Source organism: Alosa sapidissima, chromosome 2, assembly GCF_018492685.1.
Source record: "Alosa sapidissima isolate fAloSap1 chromosome 2, fAloSap1.pri, whole genome shotgun sequence".
In the NCBI taxonomy this organism is placed as follows: Eukaryota; Metazoa; Chordata; class Actinopteri; order Clupeiformes; family Clupeidae; genus Alosa; species Alosa sapidissima.
The window spans coordinates 31,362,219-31,375,201 of NC_055958.1; the positions used below are offsets into that span (position 1 = coordinate 31,362,219).

Here is a 12,983-nt window from a genome sequence, read left to right on the forward strand (position 1 = left end):
TGATTCATATCAATCATTAACCTAGGAATACTTCGTGCATTTAATGAACATTTTGTGTAATAATTCACGGCAAATTAATAAACTGAATATGGTGGTCCAAGAGCAGACCATGCACCATTCCATGCATCAGCCCGACTGAGCAGTGATGACAGCATAGGATGAGTCAGGTAATGTTACGAACCACTGCCGTTAACATTAACCGCTTTCACACACACACGATATAAAATACACGATGATGAATATAAAATTCAATATCAAAACACTATTATTTACACGATTACTCCTGAAATAACTGCTATTAACTGCACAATCATTATATAAAAATCACTGTTTGGAGGAAAGGGTTCGCGTGCTGTCGCCGGTTGGAAAATGGCAAAAATAAATCGCGCCGAATTTGCCTATATTATTCAGTGAGGCGCGGTGGTTTATTAGTCCAGGCAATCTGTGAGAAAAAAATCACCCAACCCAAAACTAATTGCAACAGAAATGATTTTTGTTGTATTCAGTTCATGAAACCTACCCATATCACATACCAAAAGTCCATAAAAAAATCCAAGTGGTGGAACATTGTCAAAATTGGAATTATTTGTGCATAGGTCAATGGCGAAAAGCTGCACCTTTGGCAGTTTTATTGAACTTTCATAGCACAAGGGATATGTGAAAATGAGGTCAAACTCTTTCATAAAGGCATGAAACTTGGTGAACTTGTACAGTTTGGAGCCCTGAACATTTTCAGATATAAAACCATAATCAAAAAACCCTAATGGTCGCCGTGGCAACCATTAAATGTTCCACTATAACTGAATTACGCCTATATTCTTCATTATATCTCCTGAACTAAACCTACAGGGATGAGCAGTATTTATTACATGTATTCCATATTTCAAATACAAAATATATCGTATATTCGTAATTTGTATTTGACTGGGTTGAACTGGGTTGAAAAAAACGGCTTCGTATTTTGTATCAAAATACTTTATAGGTATGTATTTTTGTAGTTTAAAATATTGAAAAATATTTTTGGTAAAACCAATACTTTTGGTGATGTGATGACATCATAACTGACTGGTGCTGACTGAGAAATTTGCCCACACTTGTGATAATATTGAGATTCAGGAAGATGATCCAGTGCAAGTTGAGTAACTTTAGGCGGGTCAATATAGGGTTCAACATCAAAACAATTGATACAAAAGGTTTTTTTATGGATTCTGGTACTGTTAGACATGCTAAATAACATACTAAAAATCTAGTAAAATCTGACCTTGAGAAATAATGCCCACCAAAATGGCTGCCAAGAGGTTAGAATGGCTATGGGCCCTATCATGACAGTCAACAGCACGGCGCAAAGCATATAATCATCATGATGCAACACATATTTCTATTGTACACTCAAGTTTTTCGTCATGCCTGTCTCTTTTATTGAGCAATGCACCAAGAGGTGTAGCCATTAACGACCTAAGGAGGGGTCTAGCGCATTATCTAAAAATCGCTATCGTACACTACCTAAAAAACGCATTACGCCACTGAGCAAGAAATACCTGGTCAGAAATCCATGGCGAGTTGTTTATATGTTATTTAAGAGTGCATTATCAACAGTGATGGGCGGGTGCACAACTACACCCTGCTTTACTCGTCCACAGGAACGTGCACCAGCGCACATCCATGCAAAACATTACAAATTACTCGATTACAATGGAACATAATTATAATAAAGATATCAGGAAATACGTCTCACAATGAGTAGTTATTAACCATCATTTGCAAATTGTTAATGACAGTTAAAAGTGAATAGGCGAGAGGCACATATGGAGTACATCTAAAGACGCACTGTCACAAGATGTAAGCAACTCCTCTGCAGGATAAATGTCCTTAGGTTTCTTATTCAGTCATTTAAACACTATTGGGGTAAGTGTTGTCTCTTTCAGGCTATTTTGTCAATGGTAACCTATTGTCAGTCAATAGCGTAATTAACTGTTTTGTCGTTGACTATGACACCACAGAGAAGTTAGTTTTACTTTGCCAATGAGTTCAAATAATAGACGAGTGCAGATGCGTTTATAGGCTATACTCTGCTAGGTTTTAGTAAAGCATGGTTTAGTGGAATACCTGTTCCACACGGTCTCAGCAGATTCCTTCAAATGCGCCGCTGACTATCACAATACTGATGCGCTGTTTGAAGTCCAACTCCTTGCTGTTAAAGGGAATGACAGATGTCACTCTCATTGGTTTAAAGGATGTTACGCCCAAAACACACCCATGACTAACTAAGAAACATAAGATCCACCTTTTTGTGCCAGGTGCCGGACTTTTGAAAACAAAACCACACCCAATGTGGACTGGACAAACCCCTAAGCTATTTGCTAGTGACCATGCGTATTAGGCAAATATAGCCCTATATCTCAATTACTATTCAGCCCACAGGGGTGAATCTGAGGACAAATGATGGTCAAAATAAACAATAATATGATTTTAAATGTTAACATTGAACATTTTGGAATGCTCTACCTTTTTCAGCGATATTTAAATCAATGTGTTTTAATACAGAGTAAATGCAATACAGGAATATGTCAAGGCATGGAGGAAGATAATACTTAACTGGTATTATATCTCATCTAGAGGGCATATGCTTTTAGAAAATATATAGTTTAGGGTGGTTAATCTGTTTTCCCTGGACATTATAGGCCAAAATGTATCCACTTTACACTAGATTCGCCTTTACAGAATAGAGGGGAATGTATTGTGCATGGCATGGAGGAAGATAAGACATGTCTTAAATTGTGTAATATCTCATCTAGAGGGTATATGCTTTCAGAAAATATATAGTTTAGGGTGTTTAATTTGTTTCCCCCGGACAGTATAGGCCAAAATGTATCCACTGTACACTAGATTCGCCTATGCAGAATAGAGGGCAATGTGTTGTGCATGGCATGGAGGACGATGAGACATGTCTTAACTGGTGTTATATCTCATCTACAAGTAATATGCTTTCAGGAAATATATAGTTTAGGGTATTTAATCTGTTTTCCATAGACAGTATAGGCTAAAATGTATCTGCTTTACACTAGATTCGCCTATACAGAATATAGGGCAATGTATGTGCATGGCATGGAGGAAGATGGGAAATGCCTTAAAAGGTGTTATATCTCCTCTAGAGGGTTTTGTGCTTTCAGAAAATATATAGTTTAGGGTGTTTAATTTGCTTTCCCTAGACTAGGGTTTCTCAACGGGGGCGGTACCGCCCCCTGGGGGGCGTTCATACAACCTAGGGGGGCGCTGGGATCGTGAGAGTCCATGGTTCACATATTTTTGGTGCAAAAATAGGCTACCTGAAATAAATAGGCTATTTTCATTCATGGGTTTCTAACCCCTCTACCGTCCCAGCTACATTTTACTGTTTATCTATGCTCAGTGGTCATACAGTGCAGTTCGGGCCTGCACACGCCCGGAGTCACGTCCCCAGCCCCACTCGCTGTTGTTCTGCAGCTGCTCTGACCGTAGTCTTCACGAAAAGACCGTTGCTAATCAAATACGAAATATAGGCCTAAACAGGCCTCACACGCAGAATCTGTTTCGTGATTGGTTGGATTGTTGCGATGTGCATATGTTGTTCACGTGATGTGCACTTGATTTTTGTCCATGATAAAATGACACGTCTTGTTGCCTACATTTAATGTTCCTATTGATTTAAAAAAAAAATCATTACAACCAATGCTGATGTGGTAGTGTTTTTTTTTTTTTTACCCAACCAGTCTCCTATTGCTTCTAACAGTGGGCTAAATCTGCTTAATAATAAAATAGGCTCATAGGGACATTTTCTCATAATTCCAGAAGAAACCAAAACAGCACAGAAATGGGCTCGTTTTTTTATTTAAGCAATATAGCATGAGTGTGAGTGGCCTATAGCCTTACCGGGGGTGTAGTTTTTAAAAAAAAATGTTATTGTGTGTGTGGGGGGGGGGCGTCAGAGGATCAAAGTAAGGTCATGGGGGCGTTTGCTCAAAAAAGGTTGAGAACCACTGCCCTAGACAGTATATGTCAAAATGTGTCCGCTTTACACTAGATTCGCTTATACAGAATAGAGGCCAATGTATTGTGCATGGCATGGAGGAAGATGGGACATGTCCTAATTGGTATAATATCACTTCTAGAGGTTATATGCTTTTAGAAAATATATAGTTTATGATGTTTAATTTGTTTCCCTTAATAGTGCAGGCCAAAATGTATCAGCTGTTCACTTGATTTGCCTATACAGAATAGAGGAGTATGTATTATGCATGGTATGGAGGAAGATGGGACATAAGTTGATTAATGCTATATTTCATGTACAGGGCATATGCTTTTAGAATATGTATAGTTTTGGCTGTTCTATGATTTTGGTAAAACCATGACCCATGCATAGGCATGAATTTTATTAATCTTAAACTATATTTATTAGTATAGCATGCACCTTTTGCTAGACGTCACAACAATAGTCACCTCTTTGGAGGCTAGCTGCAGTTATCTGCACCTTTCTGTCGAATTTGGACATTATCATGTACATCTTCAACTTTGCCTTTACAATTTTCCTTCATTCATTCACTTACATAAACATACTGTGCTGTCTAATTACTGTTTTAGCCAAAATTGTGCAAAGTAAAGAGGGATCATACAGGCCCCTCTGATTGGACAGACAGTCTATCAGTCAACCCCCGGACAAGAGGTCAATTACTATACAAGTCTATAAGTCTTGGAAAATGATGGACTGATGCTTTCATGTGATATACTGTATATGATTCAGTGACCTCTAAATCAGACCACCAAAAACACTTTCCTACTGTAGGCTGAATAATGCTTAACTATGTGTTTGTAGAACTTTAACATTGTGGAACACTTAAATGCAAAAACACACTGGCTCTATTTAAAGACTGACCAACCATTTCCATTTATTCAAAGGGCCAAATTTAAAAAAAATAGACACCAATTAGCAACAAACCAGTCTGAAATAAACCTGAAAAATGTACTAACTCTTTGGAAATAAAAGAATGTTCCTCAACAATGCAATATTCTAAAATTCCATGTTAAGTTAGATGGGGTCAGATATTCTTTAGAATGCTTATTCTACAACATTCTAATTACAGTTTTGTCAGTACTTGCTGAAGGATAATGCATAAAACAACCCTCATTTTAACATATTTCCACCAACTGGATTTTCATGGACTTTTACTATGGTGTTTAGATCACCAATTTAAATATACAAATGTGAAAATAAATTCTGTTGCAATTTGTTTTGGGTCAGACCTTACTTTGCCTAGACTATATGGGATGAGTAGTTCCTTCGCTCGGAAATGAAAATATGTACACAGTCTTGTACCTTTGACTTTTTTTGGATTTTCTCTTCATTTTTTCACTCGAAATGATATGTTGTATGCTTATGAGTTATGCCGTAGCTGGTTAGCCTAAGACATGGTGTAAAACTCTTTAGATACAGATTTTTCCAAACGTCAATGGGACAAATGAATGGGAATCTTACATCCGGCACCTAACCGCATTTTGGCTGTGGGCGGGACTGTGCAGCTCTATTGGAACAGATTAAAACTTGGGGCATGTTGAATTTTGTCCAAAAATCCAATATGGCCGCCGTATTCCAGAATGGCACATTTTTACACACTTTTTGCTATACTATGGACATTTCCGGTAAAAACAGTGTAATTTTAGCAAAACACTGTCCCTTTCTATTAAATACATATTTACAGAGGTTAACTGATGATTTTAAAACCCAAAGTATTTTTCTAAAAATTTTAAATCATTAAAAAATTATAATTTTGTCAGATATTTGTCAAATATCAGAAATCATCAAATTACCTTCAAACATAAACCTCTTACAGGTTAAATACAGTTCAAATAAATGGGTACCTTAACTTAAACAGATTAAAACATATGGCATTTAGACATTTTCCCAAAAACTCAATATAAATTTAATAATATCCCCAAAATGGTAAATTTTTGGGTCTACACTTTTGGCTAAGCTATGTTTTTTTCCCTATTAAAAACATTTTGACAAATGTTAATTGATATAAGAAAACAAGATAGTTCCATAAAGGTGATGGATTTACAAAAAATACTATTTTATCACACTTACCTCGCTAACCCACTAATCGAGATTCGTAGTACACCCCCTGAGCTCATGCAAGTCAGAAAGAGGAAGATTCCATTGGGGAAAGGTTCCAATGGGGGCTGGCATAGAAGCAAAGAGGGGGAGTGAGGGTGTGTTTGTAAAAGTGTGTTTGACTTTTATTTTAAACTTGCCCTGTCTCAATTAACCGGATGTTAGCAGTGGATTATTGACGCAAACGTTAAGGTGAGGACATTCTCTGGTGAGGTGGATTTTTTGGTAGCCGTGAGCTCAATAACGACCTATTTAAAAATATTGAATACATTTTTAATTTGAGTTAATTTTGTTGTTATGTGTATTATTTCAAACATTTGAATTGAACAAAGGGGCCATGTGAATTGGTTACATCATTACGTGACTCCCTGAACCCACTATATTTTGAATATTGATTTATATCTAGAGAGACAGCACTTTAAATAAAATATTTGGTAGGAAAGCATCTATGTGATTGACCTGTCCTGTATGGTTTATTGAAGCACAAATTGCATTTACAACATTTATGAATTTGTCTAATAATTAAAACGTAATATATGGAATGTTTTTGTGACATAGGAAATAAAATATGAAATAGCCTAAATAAATAAAAGTTAAAATAAATAAATAAAATATGAAATACAAAAAGCAAAGTAGCCTATAGAGTACAATGTTTAGGTCCGTGTAGTGATAGCCTACTCATATAATTAGATATGTAGGCCTATTTTACAAGCGTTTTGAAATGTATTATTTATTTTTATCATTAATAAGTAGCCTACTGTGATAGCCTATTCATTTCTCAGGATTGGGGGCGATTAACCACACATTCACATAGTTTTAGGCCTAGCCTACTTTCATTTGTGGGGCACCTTTCTTTCGACATTATCCTTAAATGACACCTTTAATTTGAAACAGTACCGGAAGAGTCATTTCTTAGGGAGCTTGATTTTGTGCGCTTCACCTCCTCAACAAAATATAGCGAGCTAGCTGTTGTGTGTGTGATCAGACAACAACAGCTGAAACGGGGAGTGGGAAGGTTAGCCTTCGCAGTGCAGTACAGCTAGCTGCGTTTCAAAACATATTTGTAAGAAGGTACATTGTAAGTATGCTGTTAACGTTGCATATATTTAAGGAGTGTCATTGATGTTGAGCTTGCTAGATGTTTGCTTTCAATTTTTCACCATGACCTACATTTTACATCAGCGTGAATTCCAATATCAACTGGTGGTGTTGTTTCAGTACTTCGCCGTTGTGCTAACTCGCTGGATTTAGCTGGCTTCGCTAGCTTGCAGGCAGAGTAGTGTAGCTTGCGGCTTATCTGCTGTAATGCTAGCTTGTTGTCAAACAAGCGGTTCGTGTTTTATGCAGAAACACATTTATGTCAGTCAGCGACAATGTAATCATATTTTGGTATCTGTTCTACTGAGCATGCTTCTTTGGAGAGAAGACAAAACAGTCTTTAGTATGCAACGTACACGTAGGCTAATGAAGGTAGAGCCAGCAGCAAGCTAACGTTAGCTTGCATTGAAAAAGGTTGTCATTTAAAACGTCAGGGCTATTTCAGACTGTGGGAACTCTCCCGTTATTTACTAGTCTAACGTTACTAACTTAATATTTACATTTTCTTGCTGAAGGTTAGGTTAGGTTCTTGATTAGGGTTAGGGTACTGGTGAATATAGCTGCATACCAGTGAATGTAGGATTTCCCCTGGGTTATTATTTATTTTAAATGTAACTATTGTATCATCTTACTTTGATCTCAGACTGGGCAAATGAAGGCTACATGAAAATGTCTGTTAAATAATTCCTAACAATGCATTACGAACTGTCAACAGTGTTTAACATACGAACGCGTGATTGCCTTGAGTTATGAATACTTAAATAGACTGCTTTTTAAGGAGCTGCTCTACTTGACAGTCTGTCCGCAACCTGGTAAGTTGATCATTGCCGTTAAAATGTATAACATTAATATTATTTTTATTTTTTTTCGGTCATCGTATGTGTTTTGAGTGTTTTTGTGCTTGAGTTGTTTCCACAAAGTTTTGAGCTTCTGATTGTTTAGTTGTGTGAGTCCGACTAAGCCATTACGTGTTTATCTGGTTGCAGCCTACCTGGTCCAAAAAACAATCAAATATACTTTCGCATACTTTCAGGGAGACGGTGCATTCAACTGTATGTTGAGACAACTGTATAAAATAACCTTGAACTTTGAATCTTAACATCTCACATAAGTTGTCAGCTACAAATCAGCTGCGCGCTACCTTGCAGGCCATATCTTGTGGATTACCTCGTTGGTTTTCATAATGCGCTTGAATGGATTTGTTACGTTTCCATGTTGCGAACATTTGCAGCTGTAGGCCTGGTCAAGCTTTTCGAAACCCAGCACTCTGGATAGTGGGATTTTGAAACGTCTAAATGTTTCTAGTCAAGGTGTTTAAATGAATAACACTATTGTGTGGTCTAAGCACATCTTATGCATGCTTAATGTTTTAAGACTCTCACAATAAACAAGAACTGTTGAACGACTAAATAGGCATATCTTGGCTAGTAGAGTAGTGATGCTGCAGTCACTGCCCCTTGTCTAGCTGTGCAGATTGCTTAATACTGGTGATGATAGTATCTTGTTATTATCAGAAGTATGACTAATGTTTCTTTTTGTCTGTCTTGTTCTCTCTTCTCTCCTTCAGAAAAAACAAAATGAATGTTGGCGTAGCCCACAGTGAAGTAAACCCCAACACTCGAGTTATGAATAGTCGAGGCATTTGGTTAACATACGCTCTTGGTGTCGGAATGCTTCACATTGTCCTGCTAAGCATTCCTTTCTTCAGTGTTCCTGTTGTGTGGACACTCACAAATGTTATACACAATTTTGTAAGTGTTTGATAAAAGAGGTTTACAATATTTGACCCTTTTGCTTTGTTAGGCATTTTTTCCCCTTCTTTCCGGTATTCTTTAGCAGTGTTGTCTGTTGTGCTGCCAGGCAAAAGATTTTTCTGCTGGCTGTTTAGCCTTTGTCATCTTCATTGTGAGCTCACCTAAAGCACACTGGTGTTGAAACAATTGGAGCTTCCTTAGCACATGCCTGCCTCATTGTTGAGCTTAGAGTCCCCCAGAATAAAGAACAAGGTCACTGACATGATGTCATTTACTAAGTTAAAGCAATTTAACTGCCACCTGGTGGAAGTCATATTGCTGCAACTGAGTGATAAGGAAACTCATTGAAAAGCCCTCATTATCTGCTGCCAGTATATTGCATACTGCCTGGACCAATTGTTGACCACCACTATCCATTTAGCACATGCAGACATTTTTTCCCCCCAGGGAGCAAGTAAATTTAGCATGTGCAGCATTTTGCAAGGAATGACTGAATGGCACCCTCTCTCAACAGCTGATAACTGAATTAAAGGGGAATATCCCTCCAAACAATCCCTCCATGTTTTACTATGGGACATTTCCTTATGGCAGACATACTCGGTCACCATAAGCAGTGGCCCTAGATGCACATGAACCTGATTTGTAGCATGATGAAATTCAATTCTTTGTTAATAGCTCTGGCGTGCTGAAAGACTGATGTGTGTATGTTGGTGCTCTCTGTGCTTTTCATAGGGAATGTACGTGTTCATGCATGCGGTGAAAGGTACCCCGTTCGAGACCCCCGACCAGGGCAAAGCCAGGCTCTTAACACACTGGGAACAGCTAGACTACGGTGTTCAGTTCACATCATCTAGGAAGTTCTTCACTATCTCGCCCATCATTTTGTAAGTAGTGTTGGTGTAGCTTCAGAATGCTGTGTTCTGTATGCTCTTAATTGAAACCCATATTATACACAGTTAAAGATTTTTTTTTTTTATTCCCACGTGTAATGTTACAATATAAAACATCTTTCACGTGTTACTTAGTAATTGGCCATTCTTCGTCCCTCCTTTCTACTAGATACTTTCTCGCCAGCTTCTACACAAAATACGACCCCACGCACTTCATCGTAAACACCGCCTCACTTCTGAGTGTACTTATCCCGAAGCTTCCCCAGCTACATGGTGTCCGAATCTTTGGAATCAACAAGTATTAAGCAAGGAACCCTGGAGAGTTGCATCTCTGACCCGACTCTCAGCCACAAGCTATAGCTGCATACTGTGGGGCGGTGAAATAGGTAAACCTTTGTACTGCGGTGGTGTATACTTAGCAGTTTTGTACTGTCTGTTGCAATTGTCCCTTTCATTACTTGGATACATCGGGAAGAACTATAACAGGGATATGGACAGAGGAGAATGCCATGAGCATTACTAACTTAAGTAAAAAAAAATGTTTTGGTCCTCGTGGATCTGGGCTGGCCCAGGATTCAGAGTTTATGACTGGTGACTTTTTTTTTTTTTTTTTTTTTTTTAGTTTTGTTTTCCTTTATGTTGCTGTCAAACCTTGCTTAATAGCCCTCTCTGCACAGTGGGGAAAGAAACGTTTTTGTTTCAGTGTAACATTTCTGGATGTGTTCTTAAACTAAGCCACGAAAAACTATCAAACCTACCTTTTTTTTTTTTAATTGTTTGTTTCACAAGGACGGGAACCTGTGGTTCTTAACGAAGTATGGCTCTCTACCGTGAGGTTTGACTCTCCTCTACGGTGGACTGTCAGTGAAATGTGTGTTTGCATGATATCCTTGTTAAAATGAATCATTTGTCTTTGTTCAATCAAGTGAGCAGCATTATTGTGTATATATATTTTTTCTACATTTCATGTTTTGATTCTTAATCACAAAGATGATTAACAAGGATAAAGTGTTTACTTAAAAGGTCTGAGGTATGTTTATGTACTTATATTCATTTAACTGTTTAGAACTTCATAAATTTACTCTGGATGTTGTTACCCAGGCAGCTAGTCATTCTTGGCCTCAGCGCATCCATGGTATACTTGGGGCTCTGAATGCCCTTGTATGTAACATAATTTAAAATAATTCTGCCCTTAAGTGGGTCTTGTCTCACTCATTCTAGTTGTTTGGATAACAGGAAGCGTCTGTTGAGGCACAGTAATGAACGAAGCTTCACAGCCTTGCATTATTTGCCATGTGATGAGGAGCAAGTTAACAATTGTGTTTTTAAATGTCTGGACATATTGTATAGCAATTCAAATAAACAAACTTGTTAAAAGTAAATTACACAATGTTAAGTGTTAAAGATTTAATAAGGCATAAAGGCAATGTTGAAGATCTAAATGGTCCATTGTTGATGTTAAAAAAAATAACCCTCATACTTGGGTTATAAGGTTTGGTACACAGTGTATTAGTATTGGAAGTATCAACTCTTTTCATTGTGTTCTGTTCTTAAGTCATTGATCACCTTGAGTCACATTAAAACAGTCATTTAAAAACAAAGATTCCTATCAATTAAACTCTTCTGCGAGGTGTTCACAAAGATGCTGTGCGACTCCCCGGTACACCTCAAAGTGGTGATTCAGCTCTTTCTGCGCATGGATCTTGTACCTCGTCCCCAATGCACCATCCCGAGAGGTCGTCCCATAGAACACACGGCCGATCCTGGAGTGAAGCAAGGCCATGGCGCACATGACGCATGGCTCTCGGGTCACGTACAGGTCGTACCCGGTGCATATATATGGCTGACCCCTCTGCTCTGGGACTGACCCATCAGCTGGCCCCTGAGCAACTGAGTCTGAGGCGTCTTCTCCTAGTTGTCCATCAGGGACTGTGAACTGACAGGCTGGGAATGGATCAAAGTTATGGGCCCCTCCACCTTGTCCATGTGCCACTAGGTCAATACAGACCATCACGACATGATGCAGAGGGTGACTGCCCCGGGTGCAATCGTGAGCCGTGGCCAGTATTTGATCAGATGCTGGATCCACCATCACAGCCCCCACTGGGACCATGCCCCGTTCCTGACCCGCTTTAGCAGCTCTGATGGCGGCCATCATGTACTTATGCATCTTGGCCTTTTGGGCGGCAGTGAAGAGTTGTCCTCTCAGGGCAGCTGTGATCTGCTTATCCTCGTGGAACGATGTGGGCCAGTGTGCACTGGCTCGCTCAAACTGGGGTCGCGTCAAAGGAGCACTGGATGGTATTTTCACAATGAAAGGTTCCCCCAGTCCACTGCTGTCGAATGACTCGGAGAACAACAAGGAGGCCAGAGACCCTTCCTTGGAGTTTTTAACATCTGGTGGAGCATCGTCAACCAGACATACAATGACTTCGAGAGGATGTGGATGCTTGTCACTCTTGCATGCTCTTACCCTTTTGATATGCTGGAGATCTGGGAGTGGGTAGGTCGTGGTGAGATTTTTGATGAGGCGTGATGTCGCTTTTTTGTCGATAATTGGTGCTGCGAATGCCTCCACTAACTTGATGTCGTGGGACTGTTCATCAGAAAGCACGGGATGAACCTCCCACGAATCGACACCCTCATCCATACCTTTTCTGCGTTTGGGCTGCGGCGACTCCATTCTGTAGTGGTACTACTAACATGACAGAGTTGCCATTTTTCAAAACCTTACCTACAGCAGGTGGGGGGGGAGCAAAATAAGGTAACACTTATTCACCGTATGAAATGTGAGTTACTGACCAGCTGTCAGGGGTTAGTCAGAGTTCAAAGCGAGCTTAGGGCTACGTGAACTTTGCAATTAATAGCATGTGTAAAGCCATTACTAGGCTTCTATAAAGTGAAAACTGGAGTATTGTGGATATTGTATCACTCACCTTATTAAGCCCAGTGGACAACTTCAGTGCAAAAGTAGTTTTATTACGCATGACAAGCCATCCCTAAACGTATTTCAAAGGCATGCTGCTGCCAGAGCTGCTTAAATTAGTGTAACCATTCTTGCCCCCTTAGAAACACACGCGTAAATACATAGTTCCC

The 12,983-nt window shown here is 39.0% G+C and overlaps 2 protein-coding genes across 3 annotated transcripts; one reads left to right on the forward strand and one right to left on the reverse strand.

The window, feature by feature from the left end:
- Positions 1-7,094: 7,094 nt before the first annotated feature.
- On the forward strand, positions 7,095-11,277 carry ormdl1 (ORMDL sphingolipid biosynthesis regulator 1). Of its 2 annotated transcripts, XM_042084416.1 has the most exons (5): positions 7,122-7,223; positions 7,959-8,055; positions 8,811-8,994; positions 9,730-9,881; positions 10,057-11,277. In XM_042084416.1, the coding sequence occupies exons 3-5, from the start codon at positions 8,821-8,823 to the stop codon at positions 10,190-10,192; spliced, it is 462 nt and encodes a 153-aa protein (XP_041940350.1). In that variant the 5' UTR covers positions 7,122-7,223; positions 7,959-8,055; positions 8,811-8,820; the 3' UTR covers positions 10,193-11,277. The 2 variants fall into 2 exon arrangements, with proteins under 2 accessions (XP_041940349.1, XP_041940350.1); XM_042084415.1 differs by lacking the exon at positions 7,959-8,055 and having other exon boundaries at positions 7,095-7,223.
- Positions 11,278-11,496: 219 nt separating this feature from the next.
- On the reverse strand, positions 11,497-12,956 carry adat3 (adenosine deaminase tRNA specific 3). The gene is made up of 2 exons (XM_042084411.1): positions 12,824-12,956; positions 11,497-12,621 (listed from the first exon to the last, which is right to left on the reverse strand). The coding sequence occupies exon 2, from the start codon at positions 12,568-12,570 to the stop codon at positions 11,497-11,499; it is 1,074 nt and encodes a 357-aa protein (XP_041940345.1). The 5' UTR covers positions 12,571-12,621; positions 12,824-12,956.
- Between the last annotated feature and the right edge of the window lie 27 nt (positions 12,957-12,983).